Here is a 20,285-nt window from a genome sequence, read left to right as displayed (position 1 = left end):
TCCCACTTCATTCAGACACAATGGATTTCGGCATTCCGTCAGTACTAAGCATATGAAAGCGACAATCATTTAACCAGTTTGATGGAAAACATGCAGATCCGCATCTGCTGGGCTGGATTCGGTGAGATTCTTGCACTCTCTTGTGCAACTCTGCTGCATTTTGCAAGATAGATATTCTCAATCAGGCTTCCATTTTCCACCCTCTGAAATCGAACGGAAAATCTCTCGATCTTTTTGTTTTGGCTAATATAATAAGAAAAGAGTTGTTTATGTCAGAAACTAATCATTTTATCATGATCGTGTGAATTCTTAAAAAATTATCTTTCATTATGTTGATGTGTATAGTGCTTTAAAATATTTTTTAGTGCTTATTTATTTTTGAAAGATTTGGCTACGCTCCCTGGTTTTATAAATGACTTTCAACTCTTGTTATTCTGTTGTCAGAAAAGAGCTGCTAGTACTTTGAGGTATAATTCTCACTTTAAAGCCTGTATTGTTTATCAATAGGTTTAAGATAAAATTTCTTTTGGTCAAAATGAAGGTTATTAAGAGCATGTAGAATTCTAGTTTATATCTTTTTACTATACCATGAATTTATATTTTTAGGTTAATCATTATCCTGGCAGTTTTCATCTTGGACGAAAAGATAAACTGTGGAATAATATTAAAAGAATGCAAAAGAAGTATGGTAAAGAAGTGTTTGGATTTTTTCCAGATACTTATGTCCTTCCGGCCGACATGAAAGTTTTGAAAAAGACATGGGAAGAAGATCCAGATCGATGTTGGATTAAAAAACCAGTATATATAAATTTGTATTAAGACAAATATTGTTCATTGAAATACAGTCAAACCCCGCTATAGTGAACACGGCTTATAGTGATCTCCCGGATATAGTGAACGAAATGCTCGGTCCCGTGCCTTGCTATACACTTATAATGTTATTTTTAGTGGATATAGTGAACCAAAAAATTGAGGAAGTTGGATATAATGAACTTTTTTCTGTTTTCGACTGATTTCCCCCCATTTTCACCGTAATAATTTTGAAATTTCTACTTCAAAATAAATGCATATACCGATTTTTAAAACCATCTATAGAAACTGCTTTTATTGCTCGAATGCCAGGTTTAAAAGATGGAATAACAGAAATTCAGGAAAAATTATCTGAGAGGCGAGAAGTGTTTCCATATCTGATGTTGAGGATTGCTCATCAGCTAAAGATTACAAATTTTTATTTGTACGCAAGACGAAGAGTGATGAAAATAAAACATTTTTTGCTACTATATAATATTTTTCAGTCATTTATATGAATATAATGTAATAAAAGGGAGGAGTTTGGGAGCTATTAGTGAAATTGCCTGCGTAACGGATATAGTGAACCAAAATTTCAGTCCCATTAAGATTCACTATAGCGGGGTTTGACTGTATTAATTTACTTTTTAATGACCATCTCTGGCAAATAGTTGGTGTTTGCCTTTTGAAGTACATTTATTTTTAAGCTTCTGGGTCTAGGAATTTGAAGAATAATTTTCGTAAAAAGTATAGCCAATTTATTAGAACTATATCATATGCTAATGGCTTTTACGTTCTTTTTATATGTTAATAGAGTTTGCATGTTTTTAAGCATGTCAAATAAGTAGATATTACAGTAAAATGTAAATAGAGGTACAGTAGGGAACCGATTATCCGGAACGATCGGGTTCATCGCTATTCCGGATAACTGNTAAATAACGGTATTTCGTTGCTTAGTGCTACATGAAACTTTTTAGAAATTAACACATATCATAAATAAAATTGCACTTATTCTTGACAACTACTTTAAATGTTCACTTTTATGAAACACATATTGTTTTATTGTTTTGTTTACATTGTTATTTATGTGAAAGTACTCGCATAATATGAATTTTAAAAAATTTGAATGATTAATTTCCAAAAATTTAAACTTTTGAAGTAGTTTCCAACAATTGTTAAAATACTTAATCTTATTGTATCTGAGATGTATTAAAATTTATGTTTTTATTTTACTGAATTCTTTTTTATTCAATTGACAGTGTGCTTCAGCTCGTGGTACCGGAGTTAAACTGATACATAAATGGTCTCAAGTGCCTAAAACACGTCCTGCTGTTGTTCAGAGGTAAATCTTAGATAGATATTTAAAAATTATATGGTGTTATTGGTGTTTATTTATTTATTTATCATTTTAGGTATGTCAGTGATCCATATTTGATTAATGGTAGCAAGTTTGATTTGCGTCTTTATGTCTTGGTTCCCAGCTTTAATCCTTTAAGAATTTATCTTTTTGAAGATGGTCTTGTTCGATTTGCATCTGAGAAGTAAGTTACCTAATTATCAAAATGGAGTATATAAATTTCAGAAAACATTTTTTTGGAATTTTCAAATTCTGTTACAAGTTATGTGTGTTAGAAGAAATTATTTTTTCTACAGCTGGAATGCCATCAAATTTTAATGTAAAAGGTATTTTGATGATCTGCTGAATTAAAAAAGAGCAATTTTTAAATGTAGTTTTCAGTTTATTTATTTATGTTTTTGTTAAAAGCTTGTGAAAGAGCTCTTAACCATTTTAATATCGATTTCACTAAGAGTAGGAATGCTCGCTTTGTGGTCCGTATAAAAGTAAAAACCTTTGTATAGTAAATAAAGAAATATGAAAGAAAAGTTATGAACACAAATTCTAGAAAAACCTTTTGACTATGATCTAAAAACTGCTTCAAATATTGTCTAGTACTAGAGTTTTCTTCCCTGGAAATACAAAAGGGCAGGCTTTTTCTCACATAAAAGAGAATTTTGAGTATTGAAAGGTTACTCTTTCACCGCCATGTAATAACTGATTTTGATCTTCAATTTTCCAATGACACATATACTATTTTTTGTGTATATTTCGTAAAATATTTCACACTCATTATCAAAATAACCTTTTCTCAAAGAAATGAAATAAAGCTGTGTTTTTAAGGCATTGCGGCTTATTGTTACAAAAATGACTCGGGGGGGGGGGGCATTTANCGGGGGGGGGGGGCACATTTATGGGAACAATTCGCAGGCGAGACAGCCTGTCCTTTTCAAACCACTTAGAGGGAACACTGATATTACCAAAACTTCTAAAATGTAAACTCTGATCTGTAGTAATAAATTTAGCTTTTTATGTGTTTGGTTTATTTATTTATTTTTTTATTATTGAAGAAATACAGTGGCCTGCATCTCCCTTGTGGTTTAGCTTTACTTTTATTTTGTTCCTTTAATGTATAATTATAAACGTAAGTAAAAGAAAGTTTTTGTTTTAGGTACTCATTGTCTGATAAATCATTTGCTAACAGATTCATTCATCTCACAAACTACAGCATCAACAAAAAGAGCTCTGCTTATACGTCCAATGACGATGTTAATCTTTGTCAAGGTCATAAGTGGTAAGTCACTTAAGTTATCGCTTTAGAATATATTTTCTGCTTTATGCAGAAATTTATGTTTATAATTTTTTCCAAAAGAGTATTAGATATAGTTTTAATGTTTAAATTTCTGGACACCTGCATAAAATTTAAAACTAAATGTTCTTGATTTACTAAAAAAAAAATTTAGGGTTAAAAAATGTTTTCTCCAACTGCTGTTTCTGCTATCATTTCTACTTGAAAAACTTAAGTCTGTATAGTATTAAATCTTGAAAAAAATATCGAATGTCTGTTATTCTATCATAAGCTTATAAAAATATTGTTTAAAAAAAATTAACTCTTCAGTAGCAGATTGAAAGACTTAAAGAATTCAAATTAATAACTAAACACATTGACATATAGTTATTTGTTATATTCAACATAACAGAAAGCATTCATTTTGCTTTAACATAACAAAAAATAATATTTTTTGCTTTGGCATCACATAAAATATTCTCTCACTTTTGCCCATCAAGGCAATCATACTTTCTTTCTTTCAAGACTGCGATGATGATTTTCCAATCCTTCAATATAACTATAGACCTCTCAAAATTTCTAATTGTAGCTGTAGTTTTTTTTTTCCTTCAAATGTTTACTCTTTTTTTTTTTAATATATAATTGTGTTTGACTTTGTTGATATTTGACCAATTTTTCTATCATTTTTATCTTATCTCAACTATTTTATGATAAACAAAATTGGCATCACAGACACAAAATCCGGAATTTTATGTTTACGGTGGTATTTCACTGAAGCGCAAAAAAACTATTTTTATTCTTAAAAAATTCGTACACTCTGTTTTAAAACACTGAAGATTGTCACCAATATCAACGTCAAGGGTCACCAATAGAGAAAGATTATTAAAAAAAAATTAATTATAAATTTAAAAAAAATTTAATTATAGAAATCATGTGTAAATCCAAAGTAATGCTTGTTGACGATGCAATAAAGAAAATCTTGTTTACAATTATATCATCGTAAAACAAGCGCACTATAAAGTGGTTCTTCAAATGCATGATTTGAAATTCCAATGTAGCAGTAAAAAGTAGATTTTGAAAGCCATCTAAAAAATTTTAGCAATAACCATTGAAAACTTGCAATTTGGACTCTTAATCTTTCCAACGAAATGACATTGTACTAAAACATTGAGATTTTAAAAACAGTGTGAAAATCCTTTATTAATGGCTGCGAAAGAAACAATCTACAGAACCACACTAATTCACTGGAAAATAATTGCTCATCAAGTTGGTCAAAAAATTATTACTCAAATACATAATTTGAAACATTGATCATAAGAACCATATGGAAACCTTGAGCAATATCTGCTAAAAAAGTGATTGACAAATCACTTGGATTTATTATGAAATCGAATGGATCATTAAGTGATTATTCTCTTCAAACTTAAAGATGCCTTATAATGTTGTATTAAAACATTTTTTCCCAATGCCCATCCAGATATTGACATTCGTCATTTGACTGTCAGACCCACTTTTTTAACGAAGACTCCTGTATTTTATGAATATCTCCTGTCTACCTGTAATTCTCTAATTTCTCATGATTGTTGAAGAAAATTTTTAAAAAGTAATTTTTTTTTTTGTTAAAATATTTACTGATTACGAAAATACTTCTCTTATTCCTTTATAACTGGCACTATCGCCAGTACTGCAGTATGTTGAGTGTTGATAGTTTTAAGTCAAGCTGTAACGGCTCAGGGGGGTAGAGCGTTTGCTTCTAATGAAGCGAACCGAGTTTGAGTCCCAAGGATGACTGGTCCATATGAATTCCGAATCCAGCTTGCACCGATTACTGTACTGATGCAGAATGTCCTCGGTGGTAGACGGGTTTTAGGTTTGAATCCCACTATTGTTGGAACTTTTCGTGATTTTCCTCTCCTTTTAACTCAAATGTGGATTAATTCCATCAAAAATTCCTCCGGGGAGGTAAATTTTTCCCAGTACTTGTTCCAGGATTTTTGTTACTGTTCTAGATCGGGTTCAAAATTGCGGGGCTACAGAGTTGAGCATTGGTAATCGTAAACCTAAAATTGGGTTGGATGTTCGAGGACAGTTATAAAATAAAGTAATGATAAATAATGGTTTAAAGAATCTTCTTTAGATTAAGAATAATATACATGTTTTTTACTTCGCTAAATGTAAGTGCTTACATTATTTCCGATTTTGAATCTCTCTTTTTGACCTACTGGATTATCCCTGACGTATCAAAACTTTACTGGTAGTCTAAAAAATTACCAATAAAAAATCTCCAATGTTGGCAGGTATGCAGACCATTCTTCCAAGGTCACACACGTATTAAAGCATACTATGGGGAAATCTGTAGCGATGAATTCATAAAAATGTGTTTATTTATAACAAATTATTTATTTTATTTGTATTGTTTTCAGGTCATTAAAGTCTTTTTGGAGTTACATGTCTGACAGTGGTATTGATGTTGATAAAATTAAAGCCACAATTGTTGATATGATAATCAAAACTGTGATCGGGTGAGTTCCGGATCCATTAGATATTTTAATTCTAAAAGGTTCAATTTTGTTTATAATTAATGTTTTTTTAACCAGTGCTGAAGGTCCCATACGGCGCTTGATGAAACTGCATGCAAGGCGCCCTTATAATTGTTTTGAATTATTTGGATTTGATATTATGTTGGATAAAGAATTGCAGCCATGGTTGCTTGAAGTCAACATTTCTCCCAGGTAAAATGTTTTGCTTTTTCTGATTTTTCTTTTTGCATTTGTATCTAAAATTAATGAGTTTGCTCAGTATCTAATTGAACTTTTATTCTATATTTCAGCTTACACTCAAAATCCACTTTAGATTTAAATGTAAAAGTAAGTTCCTGATTCATCCTTTTTTTTTATATACAAAGTAATTCTTTCTAGTTTACTAGTTTCAATGCCTAGTGTTCTTTATTTTTTTTAAAAAAAAAAGAAAGGAAAATCAGCATGTGTGCCACCCTTCAGTCCTGAGGTCTGAAATCAGTCTTGAGAAAAGATCAGTGGACTGAATTCCGTTCTCCAATTAATGTTTTCTTTCTAATTTGTTATGTAAATTAAGTCATCCATAAAAGGAAATTCCCCTTTTCTTTAAAGAAATTTGAAGATAATTTCTGTCAAATGAAAAATTTTACTTCTTATGAAAGCATTCTAAATTTTCACAGGGTTCCTATGGGTCAGGGAAAACCTGGAATTGTCATGGAATTTTATTTTAACTCCAAGGAATAATCAGGGGAAGTTGTAATTTTTTTACAAAAACCTGGAATATTCCTATATTATACCTGGAAAATAACCGGTCTCAAAACTTTCAGTAACAGTTATCAATTATTGAGATTCAAGTTGAATAATTCTAACATCTATTTCAATTATTATTCAAAAATTTCACTTTTTTTTTCAAACTGAAATGTTCCCTTTCTCATTTAATATTTTTTTACACAGAAAATCAAATATTTAACATTATAAATAAAAGAATCAAAATTTTGTGATGAAAATATGGTCTCAATTTTCATTGAAATTTAACTGGTTTACCTGGAAAAGTCAGGGAATTTTTATTTATTTCTGAAATTGAGTGGGAACCCTTTTTTCATAATTATTGAAAAATGATTAAAAAAAAATTAGACTTAACTTCAGCATTTGCTTGTGTAAGCAAAATTTGTATTGTTGAATCTATAGAAATTAGCATTTTTTCCTCAACCTTTTGAGGTACTGTGCAGAGTTAATATAAGGTTTATTTTAGAACAAAACAATCTATGATGTTAACTGTTATTTTTGTCTTGTTTGCTGTAAAAAATAAGCAAGTAAAACAAGGAATGATAAAAAAAAATTTCCTTTCTTTAGAAAAAATGATTGATATAATGTGTGGGAAATTCTCATGCAAATTATGTGAGCTATGAATTTCTGAAAAATTCCGCTAAATAACGCTAGACTGTGTTAATTGGTTAAAATGTAAGTTCAGTCTTGATATTGTTTTAGAGTGGTTCCCATGCATCAATAGTGATAATATGAAATTTTATAATATTGGTAAAAAATGAATCTGTCTTAAATATTGAATAAAAGGATATGAAAAAAGGAAGAATATGATTCTAAATATGTGACACGGTAAAACTATTAGAAGAAAAATTATTTTTAATCAAATCATATCTCAGGGCCCCCACAATCCTTAAAAACTGCTTAATTTTTTTTAAAAAAAATATGGGCCCTTAAAAGTACTTAATTTTAGTGCAAGGTTTTTAAAAGTACTTAATTTTTCAACATCACTATAGTTGATAGGAATAATTTTTCAGTTAAATTTTTTAAAGCAAAAAGTTGTTCTTTTATAACCTAGAATGAGGCCATGCATCAAGGCAGAGCATGTCAGAGAGACATGACGGGATGTGTGTGAGGGGGGGGGTATAGGCATGGGAAAGAAAGCATGTCCTTTCATTAAATATTCTGCCTTTTGCCTAGAATGATACTCTGAGGAGAGTGAAGCATTCTAAAAGAAAGGGATAGTAGCGTTATTGCAAATCTTAATTTTACTATTCAATTAAATCATTAAAAATGGAATACAGAATAATCATTAAAAATGGAATTAGTTTCATAGATAATGTTAACCCTTAACTATCTGAAAATACTTTTTAAAAAGTCCCGACCTGGGATTGTAAAACTTGCCTGATCCTGCTTTGGCCAGCTCTGTTAATACAATTATATATCAGTATTTACATTATAATAAGATTGTTGTTTCTTTTTATTTATTTATTTTCTTTCTTAAGAAAGGTAAATTATTGTCACTGTCACTGGTGGTATATGGGTGATTCTCACGAAACGTGAGATTCACTCTTCCTTGCTCCAAAATCTAATACTAAAAGAACTTTTTTTTAAAAAAAAAAATTAATAAATAGCATTGCTGTTAGTATTTTAAAATGACTTTGCACTAGCATTGACTGTTTTGTATACTTAAAAAATTTAATTGAATATCAAAATGTCATTTTCCTGGCATGTCCCAAACAATATTTCCAATAATAACTAGCTTCAAAACTTCTCATACATTTTTCAAAATGTAATTTTTTTAATCTTATCCTATGTAAGCATTTCTGGAATAAACGCAGAGGGTATTGTTTACTAAAACTTCGTTCAGTTTTTTTGTCCCATGAAAATCTGTCATTTTCCTGGCTACTTTTATTTAATGATTTATAACAAAAATAGATAGCGCCAGGAATCAATATCTTATGTTAATAGATTGATTAGATACCCTCCTATCTGAACATGTCTTGTTGCATGAATAAGGAACCAATTTTCTGGCTCAAAATCTATTTCAAAAATTTTTTCAAGGAGAGTAGGTTTTTATGCTGTCATTTTCCTGACTTCTTAAAATAATTAATAACAAAAACTACATAGATTTATCTGAGTTATTTTAAGAAATACTGTTATTTTCTGCAGAATATAAACGTCTTTGGCCAGAATATTAAATTAAAGTTATGTGCTATAAAATAGCGAATTTGTCATTTTCCTGGCTTATGAATGCCAGGACATTGAAGTGTTACCAGAAATTCTTTTTAACTGCTAATACTGTTAAGAGGGAAAGCAAATATTAACCTAATACCAAGTTTATATATGATTGTAATATGCTTGGATGCAATCAAAGTTATTTATTTAATGATTGATTATTGTAAACTATTTTGTTCTGTACATATCAGCAAAAATTTTTTTGTTTCTTTCTACAGTGGATAAAAAGAATTAATTTAAGCAATTTATGGTCCATCTAACATAAAGGCTTAAGTTGAGTTACTTACTATTAACTTAAAATGACTGTTTTTTAAACTTCTAAAGTAATATGTCATTTTCCAGGCATTCAAGATTTGGTGAATTTCTATTTTATTTTTTTTCTCGAGCAAATGTCAATAAACTACACTGCTGTCTATAAGATATTAATAAATGTAGCTAAAGAAGTATACAAAAAAATTTTTAGATTATTTTGAAGACTTCAAATTTGAGGAAATTTTTTGGTCCGAATTGTCATGTTTCGTGAGAATCACCCATATGTATATTCGATGATAAACAATCATACTATTTTTAAAGTACTTCATTTTTCAAAAAAGGCCTTCATTTTTTCAAAAAAAGTCCTTAAAAGTCTATTTTTGCTTTGTTAAAAGAGTAGGAACCCTGTATCTGTGCCAGATAAGCACTTCACAAGTTTAATGAATTTCCACTTGACTACAGCAAATCGCCTAAATAGGTGTTTTCGCGTTGAACAATTTGGAAACATGGCTTATCAAAATCTTTCCCAGAACTCTTAGTATCTAATTCTATGCAGTGTTACTAAATTTTAAATGTTATTGAATCTTACTTACAAAATATAAATTTTAATTTATTTCAGTTAATATTAAGAAAATTTTATGTTAATGTTTTGTATAGAAAACAGAATTTGCTTAAATTATAATTTGTATAATGTAATAAAAAATAGTATTTATAATTATCTAATTTTGTTTTTAATTTTTGGTACTGTTTGTTTTTAATCAAAGTGTGTTAACACAATTTTTCTTACTTTTTATCTATATCTAGTCACTAATATTATTTATTTTTTCAATATTAAATCATAGGGTCCACTCGTTAGGGACATGTTGAATATTGCTGGATTCGAATTGCCACAGAAACCAGCTGCTGGATCAACAGAAACTGTGTAAGTTAATTTTAAAAATCTTTTTTTTACAATTAATGGAAGAGTTTCACAATTAATAATTTGATAGTTGTAAAAGGTTTTTTTTTTTACGTATAATAAACATTAATAAAACAATTAAGTAGGAAAAATCTACACTACCCTACAATTATGGTAGATGCACTTTCAGTTTTTGACATTTTTAAAAAAAAAAAAAAAAAATTTCAAGAAATACTTAGAGGATTTTTTGTAACAAAAAAGTTTAGACAATAAAGTTTAAAGATGTCAAAGGCTTCCGAGACCGGCAATAAATTATGAAAGAAAACAAGTTTGTACATCCTATGCAAATCAAGCAACATAAATCTAATTTAAATATTTATGGAGATATAAAAAATTTTAAAATATAAAACTTTTTTTTTTAATAAAACGTGTTTTTATTATAATATTACAGTTTGGCATCACACTTATAGCATCACAGTTTGGTGTTTGGATGATTATGGTAAGGTATTATCATTTGTTATTAAATTTTATGATACAATATAAAATTTTTGGAAAACCCGTTATCATTTTTAGTTTTTTTTTTTTTTTTTTAAACAAAAAAAGGACACAACTACATAAATTGTTTGAAAGTCTTTAAATTTTTAAGATATTTAAATCTGATTCTTCAATTATAAAAATAAAAAAAAAATTACCTTTATTCCGCTCATGCGCAGTTTAAAAGAACTACTTTAATTAGTCATATCTTGAGCAGTTTTTAAGGAATTTTATAAAACAATTTCATTAATTTTATTTACTCCAAAGATTTTTTTTAAATTTTATTAAATACTTTTAAAGTTATAGCAAAAAAAAATTACGACAAATTTATTTCTTTTTTATAAGAATGTCATTATCTCCATAAATATTTAAGTTAGGTTTATGAAATTTTATGCAGTTATTGCAAATAACAAATGAAGTAATCAGTTTAAGTTACAAGTTTATTGCTTGATTTTCTGGCATAGATTCTACAAAAATACTTGTTTCCTTTCATAATTTGTCTGTCCCTGAAACATTTGCATACCTGCCAAGTCTCCTGTTTATAAATGAAGCCTACTGTGTTTTTGACGACTATCTCCTGTTTGCCCATATGTTCTGAAATTTCTCTGTATTTGTTAAAAAATAATAATTTAAAAAATTTCAATAAAATATACGCTGTTGGCAAAAATACTTCTCTTTTTCCTCAATTGTTGCCAGTACTGCAGTATGTTGAGTGTTAATAGTTGAAGTAAAAATATCCTCAGTGGTAGACGGATCATGGGTTAGAGTCGCCTTTCCGTCAGGCTAACCGCTTAGGTTTTTCGTGGCTTTTCTCTCCATGTGATGCAAATGCGGGCTAGTTCCATCAAAAAGTCCTCCACGAAGGCAAATTTCTCCCAATACTTGATCCAGAAGATCCTTGTCTTCTGGATTGGGTTCAAAATTAAAAGGCTAAGGTGTGGAACATTAGCAGGGCTGATTGTGCTCTGGAAAAAATCCGGATTTTTCGCTAACAGTGATCCTGAAGTTTCCGGAGATCGAAGGTCCAGACGTTTAAAAAAATCATTGATCACAGAAGTTTCCGGAATTTAAATTTTCAAAAGTGGAACTTAAAAACGCAGTTTATTTTGTTTGTAAGGGAGAGCCAGATACATTTTTTATCAGTAAATAGTTATAATCATAAACTCAAGAAAGTAAGACATATTTGTAAATTGTAATTATTTCTCCTAGAAAAACCTGGTTTAAATCTTTTTCTAATTTTTCAATTTAAATTTTTTTTTTTTTTACTCGGGAAATTTTNTTTTTTTTTTTTAAACTCTGGAAATTTTCCGGAATTTTGATTTTGGCTCACATTCACCCCTGCATTAGTAGTCGTAAACCCAAAATTATTGGATCGGCTGTTCAATGACGGTTATAAAATAAAATACTTTAAGTAATTATAATAATGGTTTAAAAAAATTCTTTTTCTGATTAAGATTTAATATATATATTTTTTACCTTGCTAAATGTAAGTGCTGATATTATTTCTTTTTTTGACTTGCATGATTATGCATGATGTGAAACTTAACTAGTAGCCTAAAAAATTTCGCTAGTGAATTCTCCGTTATTTCATTTCTCCAGTGTTGGAAGTTATGCATCTGGAAGGCTTTAATCTTTACTACTATGTACGAAAAATTACTTCTGAATTTACAAACCGATTACTTTTAAATTCACAAAATTAGTATTTGTTGTTCTTCTATGATCGTATTTATTTTTTTAATACGAAAATTTAGAGAAAGGTTTTATTTGTTTGTTTTTTTTAATTTGCATGCCAGTGTAATTTTCTTGTGCCAATGGGATATAAAAGACAACAGATGCAAAAAAAAAAATTTAAGTTAAGTTTTCAAAAAGGATACTTTTTCCTGTATATGTTTTGGCAGGATTATATGAATGACGCACAATGCTCAAATACTTATTATTTTTTTTTTTTAAATGAAAGAGCATAAAAATCAGTTTTATGTAAGTAGATACCATAATATAAGTATCATAATATATATAGTAATTTCAAGGCTGTCGTATGAAAAAAATTTAATGTTATGTTTTTTGGTATTCTGTTTTTATTTATTTAGTTTTTTAAAAAAAATTTCCTCCCCTGCATGGTCCGGCGTTATTTATTTTTTATGAAAATATCAATATTTTTACAATTGGAAGTTTAAAACCAAGTTTTATTACATTTTAGGGAACTTCAGAAAATCAGCTGTACATTGAAACGTTGAACATTGAAAAGACATTTTTGTTGTCAAAATTATTATTTTTATTTATTTTTTTATTAAATATAGATTATTTTACTTATTGCCATAACTTGTTACGAAACCTGAAAAATTGAGTGATTCTCTATTTTAACTAGTTTGGTGAAAATGTTTTTCATTGCACTCTTTATGTTTTCATTTTTCTCTTTTTATATGTTAGTGATTTTTTTTTCTGTTAAAGATGTTTGCACGCCGAAGGGATCAGACACCAGCCAATTCCAAGGCTGCTGTTAGCTGAAGAAATAAGAAATGAATCGCTTTTTTCATCAAAATATTCTAATGGGGTATGTTCCTTTTTTTCTTTTTTTAAGAGTAAAAATTTTTATTTCATGATTTGAACTTTTTATATGTTGCACTAAGAAAAGTTTTGTTTAAAAAAAATTCTGGTTTTTGCGTAGTGTTATGTAAGGCTAAAGGTGTGTGGGGAAATGAAGATGCCTAATAGTTAAAGGGTTTAACCCTCCAAAGGTTTTGTTCACACACACACAAAATAAAGAACTACTATATTCATACCTGCCAACTTGTACGGTTTCGTCATTTCGTGTATGGTATTTTACATGGTTGTATGGTTAATCATTATAATTGTACGGGTTGTGATTAAGTAAAAGTATTTGTGTTAAAACAATTGTATAATAATATAGTTAGTCCAGATTTAAAAAAGGGCTCTTTTTTATTGTTTTCAAAATTAAAATTTTTTTTTAAAAAATATGCGAAATTGACTAGTGTATTTTGAAAGGTTTTATAAATTTAGTAACAGATAGCTCATAATTTTGTGTAAAAATTCCATAAATAACACTTTCTGTGTAATACTCTGTTGACTAAAACACCCTAGCTCAGAATAGTAATGTGATGCCGATTACAATGTTGACAAATAATTTTGTGTAAAAATTCCATAAATAAAACTTTCTGTGTAATACTCTGTTGACTAAAACACCCTAGCTCAGAGTAGTAATGTGATGCAGATTACAATGTTGACAGGTATGAAATGTTAACAAATATCAAACATTGTTTTCCATGTTTACCCAATTTTAAAAGTTACAAGTTTGGATTCGTTTTCACTCGATTTAAATGTTCAGTATCTCAAATCGAAATTCATGCAAATTTAAAATCCAATGTCACAATTAGGAGTATTCCGCCCTTAAAATCCAAAATTGCGGTTTGTATTCCCGCGTTTGCAATAACAAATATCGATTTTCCTACTTGTACAGGATTTAAAAGCTGCACATTGTGGTTCATATTCACATAGTCTAAAAGTTATGCAACGCAGATTCCGATTTAAAAGTTTTTAAAATCCAATTTAGTGATTTATATTTACAGAAGGCAAAAACTGTGAAACGCTGGCCAAATTTTATTTCCAGTCTGCTTTTTTGAACCAATGTGCCATTAATTCAGTGTGAATATCTTTTTACTGTTATTTCTATTTCTAGAGTGCCAATGTATTGGATGATTTAACACTGGATGATCTTTATTGTTTGATGGAGACTGAGGATGAAAATAATAGGCGTGGTTCTTTTCTTCGTGTCTTCCCCACAGAGACTTCTGATGTTTATTTCAAATATTTTGATGTTGTTACTTATTATAACAGGCTATTATGGGCCTGGGAACAGACCTTCCATGATAAAAGAATCAATGGTGTGTTTTATTTATTTCCTCTATCTCTGATATATTTTGAACATTTCTTTGAATGTGCTTTTAAAATCTTCTTGATTTATTAGTTCGGCTTTCTTTTAATTGTAACTTTTCTTATCATTAATATTAATTTTATCGTTTAAGCTTTGTTGTTAATGCTGATTAATCAAAAAAATAACCCAGTGTGTTCACTGTTTCACTCGCTTTGCTACTGTCTCCCTCTAGCAAATTTTTCCATATAACAGTCTCCCTTTGACTAAATTTCTAATCAAAGCGTTAAACAGCATTTAAAATGTTCTCCATATAATGTAATTATTATTTTTTTCTTCATCATTTTTGTATATTTTCAAATTTTTAGCTTTTTGATTTTCTTCAGTTTTGACGAAAAATTAAAATTTCTGTGTGGTTAATTCACTTTCACACGCTCCTCTTTCTGAAACCACTTGCATAATTCATTTCAGTGATAATACGTAATGAGAGATTTTCTATGTCAATGGTGATAACTCATTTTAGACCTTCCCTAAAAATATTTATTAAAAAATTTAGATTTTTTGCAATTTTAAGTTGTTGTTTTTTTAACTCTTAAAGCTACAATTACATTATTCAGAATTTGAGAGATTTTCACCTTTACTTGTAAATATTTTATGTAAAGCATACTGGCAACAGCTTGCTGCGGGATAAGAGGGTCGTGAAGTTGCAGTTTCACAATGAACAACGACAATGTGGTTGGCATTGAGCACAGGCTGCCTTTTCTTCCTAGACTAGCTGGTTATCCATTGACTTAAAGCTTTATTGGCTTCCACCTCAAAGGATCAAAAACTGGTCATTCTCGATTGCTGTCGGAAATAGCTAAACTGTCCAACATTATTTTTGCATGTCCTGAATTTTTCAAGTACCAATTTATTTCATTTCAGAAAGACTCCATTGTATGTATTTCAATGTTTTTAATAATGTTTATCCTTTTCAGTATAATGTAAATTCATTTACATTTACATTACAACTCCTCCTAGTATTTTACTTGTTAAAAAAAACTCATGAAAATAACTAATTTTAATAACTGAAAACAATTTTACTAAAACTTGTTATTAGCCGAAGTACTCAATTGTTTTAATATTGTGACTTTAAATTTTAGGTATTAGTAAAATACAAGAATTATTTGAAAAAGTTAAGAAGCAAGAAAATCATAACACAAAAATGGTAAGTTTCAATTTATACTTGATTTTTGAATTATTATATATTGATTTTGAATAATTATTTTGAGTAGTTGTATTTGTGTATTATAATGGTTGTAAGAACGACCAACTAATTTATGTTTAATAATTGACAATTATAATGAGTAAAAGCTTTGATAACTTATGTTGTTATGAAGAATGCTATCTAAACAAAATCAATTTTTCCCAAAATTGAGTTATTACTGCTGTATATTTTTATTTTTCAAATATCTTAGTGGTGGAAAACAAGCAAGGTATCAGCCTAATTTGTCTGATTTATATTTACCTTTTTTTTTTCGTTTTAATTTTATAAGAGATAATAGGAAAATGAAGTGCAACAACCAACTGAAGTTCAGACATGATCAGAAAATTTTGTTCTTTCCCAAAACTTATATCACCAAAAAAAAAATTAAATGCCTTTAGTGGCATAACCCTGGCTCTCTTGCTTAAAGATCTGCAAATCTCTTGTTATATGGCATTTTGGACTTCTTTTCTTGCCTTTAAATCACCACATAAGCACACATAAATAAGATGGTAAAATTTGATTAAAAAAGAAGCATGCATTAACTTAAAGTCAAAAGCAGCAAATTAAAAATTTTATAAAAAAAACCATGGTACAGCAATGAATTAAAAAATTTCAATAATGAAAGCTAAGCAGGATGAAAAAGAGCATAAATAATGCCACATTGACTTAGAGTTGCTGTAGTTTTGTGTCTCTAACAATGAACCTTCGTAAGCAACCAAACACGGATACAGAAAATCTGAGTTGAGAAAAATCAAAATGACATTTTTTTTGTAAAAAAAAAAAAAGGGGGAACTTTGCTAGATTATAAATATCTGAATATTCTAATGTACTGGACTGATAATAATCTGATAGACTAACTAAATGGCTAACTAATAACCTCTCAGCTGATTATAACTAACCATTTTGACTATCTGTCGTCTCATAGGTGTTGTCGGNAAAAAAGAAGCATGCATTAACTTAAAGTCAAAAGCAGCAAATTAAGAATATTATAAAAAAAAAACCATGGTACAGCAATGAATTAAAAAATTTCAATAATGAAAGCTAAGCAGGATGAAAAAGAACATAAATAATGCCACATTGACTTAGAGTTGCTGCATTTTGACTATCTGTCGTCCCATAGGTGTTGTTGGATAATTAAAGTTCTTACTGTTATTTCAGTTGTGTTCAAAAGGAGAGCGAAAAATTAGTTTAGATTCTTTTCTGTAAATAAGTTGGAAACATTTTTTTTTTATTTGTATTAAAACATTGCTTTTGTCTTTCCTATAAAATAATACACTATTTTCTTTTAACATATTCTTAATATTCTTGTATATCTGTTGATGGCTTAATATTTTCCATTGCAGCAAGAGCCTGAAGATCTTGTCACCATAACTGGTAAGAATGTTCTTTTATTTTATTTCTCGCTTGATACAAGCATGTTTAATTGTAATATTTTTTTCCCATGGTCTCTTAAATATCTTAAAGACAAGAGTCATCTTGAGTTAAGGTTAAAATAAATCTTCTAGAATTATTGTTAAAGTTTATTTTCAGTTCAGTTTGTCTACATATAGCTTATTAAGCTTTAGTTTCTATAGTTTAAAACAATATTGTGGTAATAAAAAATTATACTTCTGAAACAAAGCAAAATTGCTTTTTTTAAAAAATGCAGTTTTTTTTTTTTTTTTTTTTTTTTTTTTGTTGTTTCTTTGTTAAGAATGTAACTGCAAAAGAAACTAGTAATTTCTTTTAATATTGTTTATTAGTTCTTTATAAGTTGTTTAAAGCTGCAAAATATCAAAAGTTTTTTTTTTTTTTTTTTTTAATTCAATACTTAGTTAAAGTCATAGTTTTACACAAAATTAAAGCTCTGAAAATCTATAATTATATCGAAAAAGTTTTTGGTTTTTTATGATACTTCTTTAACTCTAACGTAACCGCGAAAATTCTGTTTCTGGTGTAAGCTCTAATGCAAATGTTATTAAACTAAAATAAATCAATAATTTAAAAACAACTGAATTTTTTCATTGATTGCCTGTTTTTTATTTTAATTTTTGGTATCATTTGTTTTGATACCTAAAATTAATGCTATAATTATGGTATAACAAGGCTCGAAAAACCGCCCGTTCTCGGCGGTCAAAAATTCCCCGCGGACAACTAATTTCTCGAGTCCGCGCGGACGGGCATTTTCCTGTGCATTTGCATGTTCGTGGTACATTTTCAATTTTTGTTATCTTGCAAGAGTCTAGCGCCTCACATTCTAAAATGACCCTCTAATCTAGAAATATAGCAACATACTGTGCATGGTGGAATTGATGTTTTCTCTGTCTGGGAGTACTGCAGCAGTCGAAAGGGGCTTTTCAGCAACGAACTTACAAAAAAAAAAAAAACCATTACGTGCTGGTCTTAAACAAGAAGCGTTAAACGGAATTATAAACATCTACCTAAATGAAAAACTCTTTTCAGATTTCTGTGCAGAAACCTCTGTAAATTATTGGCTTGATTGTGGAACATGCAAACATCATATTTGATTCATTTAAAAAAACGCAGTACCCTCGCAAAAATTGACATTCCAGATAACTTGACTTTTGTCATTTAAAATATTTCATAAAATAAATACTAGGTTATTATTAGTAACCTAGTATTTGTAATCCTAGTAGTTTAGAAGCTACGGGTTAGTTTCAAAGGAGGACGGGTACATTTTTGGACAAGCCGTCCTCTAGGACAGGTAAACTTTCTGAGTTTTATCGAGCCCTGTGGTATAATTATTAATATAATTATAATTATGAATGCAAAATGCTTTTATTTCTTGCTTTTTTTTAAAAAAAAATCTTGTTTATCTTGCTTAATTTGATATTTCTGAATTCTCCATGATTAATTTTCAATAGAATACAAAAATAAGTATTTTAAAAATTTATATTTTATTGCATGTTAGTAGTGATTTTAAAAATTCATTTATTGATATCCATTGATTTAATGCTTACAGTTTATCATACTTTTTTCTTTTTGCAGTGCACTGATACAGTGACATAGAATTGTGAGATGTTTATTGTAAGTATACTTTGAGCATACTTTTTATTCAATTCATGACTTTTTATTAATTTAAATCAATTTCTGTGTGGAATACTAAAGGGTGCAGCACGTTTTTAAAAAGGTTCTTAAAGGTGCTTATTTTTTATTTACGTTTTTAAAAGCATTTTTTAGCAGGGGTTTGTAAAAAGTACTTAATTTTCTTTCATTCAAAATAAGATTTTTTCTTGTGTCAATCATTGTCTTGTGCAAAAAAAAGCATGATTTTCAAAAAAAAATTTCAGCAATATTTATCAGAAACTAATTATTTTATCATGATTTTGTAAGGTCTCTGAAAATGTTCTTGCATTTTGTAGATTTTATGTTTATAAATTAAGAATTTTAAACAAAAGAAGAAGAAAATTATAAATGCACATATCCTAATTATAATTTTTTTTCTTTTGAAAAGTGATTTAAAAAAAAATTTCTGAGTGCTTAAAAGGTGCTCTTTTTTTTTTTTTTTTTTTTTTTTTTTTTTTTTTTTTGAAAATCTGACTATGCACCCTGATACGAGTGTGAGTAAGATGTTTATGCTTAACATTTGTATAAAACTAATCCAACATATAATTGTAAACCCATTTAGTTCTTCTGTTATTATAAGGGTTAACTTTATGACAAGCTATTCTTTTATAAATTCACCAATATCTATCAGTAATAGTGATGAGTTAGTATCAACGTTTCTGATATTTTGCCTTCAGTACTTAAAAGTACCTAGTATTTTTTATAAATACACAAAATTAACAAATACATTTAATTTCAAATAATCCCTAAAACTTTTTTGAAGAAAATAAAGGGGAGCTTTACTTTCTTCTAGATTTAACTTCCAAGTAACAATATCCAAAATATAATTTTTCAACTTATAAAATGAATTTGATAAGTCCATAATATGAGTTCTGAAATCAGTTTCGTTCTAAAAAGATGTTCTTTGGATTCGGACCGACCCTTTATCTACTAATCTAAATTTTAAATCTTTTTATTTTTTAAGTAACATTATACCGCAAAACCTTCCACCTTATTAAACAATATAATTCATATGTCCCCATATAATTTCTACGACTAATAAATACATTTTTAATCAATATAATTTTTCTTCAGCTAAGCATCTCCAATTTAATTTGTAGCTGCACATTAGCTTTTTGTTTCTTTACTTATTAGTGTAACTTTTTATTAAAGTTGTTATAATATATGAGACTCATTATCATGAAAGACCCTTTTTTGATTCATTATCTTTTGTTTTTTACAGAATTCGGATCCCTGCCAATCTGTATTATTCGTGCAACAAATTTTAATGCCATTTCTTCCTACGCTTTTATGCATTTTGCTTTTATATCTTGCTGTTGTTCCTGTAGTATCCAAGGACATGCAACTATAATGCAAAATTTATATTCTTTTGTTTTTATTCAGATAACCTATTTTTTACCTTTTTAAAAATGAATGTAAATATATATATGCAATCCAAACAATCACTTAATAAAATATTTATTTTTCAACTGAA

General features: G+C 28.5%; 1 protein-coding gene across 4 annotated transcripts in view; it reads left to right on the top strand.

Moving 5' to 3' along the window:
- LOC107454048 (tubulin monoglutamylase TTLL4) overlaps window positions 1-20,285 on the top strand; it is a 38,159-nt gene extending 17,874 nt beyond the window's left edge. For all 4 annotated transcript variants that reach the window (XM_043044049.1, XM_043044047.2, XM_043044050.2 and 1 more), the window contains 14 exons: window positions 607-798; window positions 2,049-2,131; window positions 2,202-2,330; window positions 3,297-3,419; window positions 5,837-5,935; window positions 6,011-6,145; window positions 6,244-6,280; window positions 10,024-10,103; window positions 13,062-13,164; window positions 14,308-14,512; window positions 15,642-15,706; window positions 17,089-17,119; window positions 18,734-18,772; window positions 20,034-20,285. In XM_043044049.1, the coding sequence (XP_042899983.1) occupies window positions 607-798; window positions 2,049-2,131; window positions 2,202-2,330; window positions 3,297-3,419; window positions 5,837-5,935; window positions 6,011-6,145; window positions 6,244-6,280; window positions 10,024-10,103; window positions 13,062-13,164; window positions 14,308-14,512; window positions 15,642-15,706; window positions 17,089-17,119; window positions 18,734-18,741 (1,290 nt within the window). In that variant the 3' untranslated portion in view covers window positions 18,742-18,772; window positions 20,034-20,285. The remainder of the gene's footprint in view (window positions 1-606; window positions 799-2,048; window positions 2,132-2,201; window positions 2,331-3,296; window positions 3,420-5,836; window positions 5,936-6,010; window positions 6,146-6,243; window positions 6,281-10,023; window positions 10,104-13,061; window positions 13,165-14,307; window positions 14,513-15,641; window positions 15,707-17,088; window positions 17,120-18,733; window positions 18,773-20,033) is intronic.

Source organism: Parasteatoda tepidariorum, chromosome 5, assembly GCF_043381705.1.
Source record: "Parasteatoda tepidariorum isolate YZ-2023 chromosome 5, CAS_Ptep_4.0, whole genome shotgun sequence".
NCBI lineage: Eukaryota > Metazoa > Arthropoda > Arachnida > Araneae > Theridiidae > Parasteatoda > Parasteatoda tepidariorum.
Note: the sequence above shows the minus strand (reverse complement) of the source record. Positions and strands in the feature narration are given on the sequence as shown.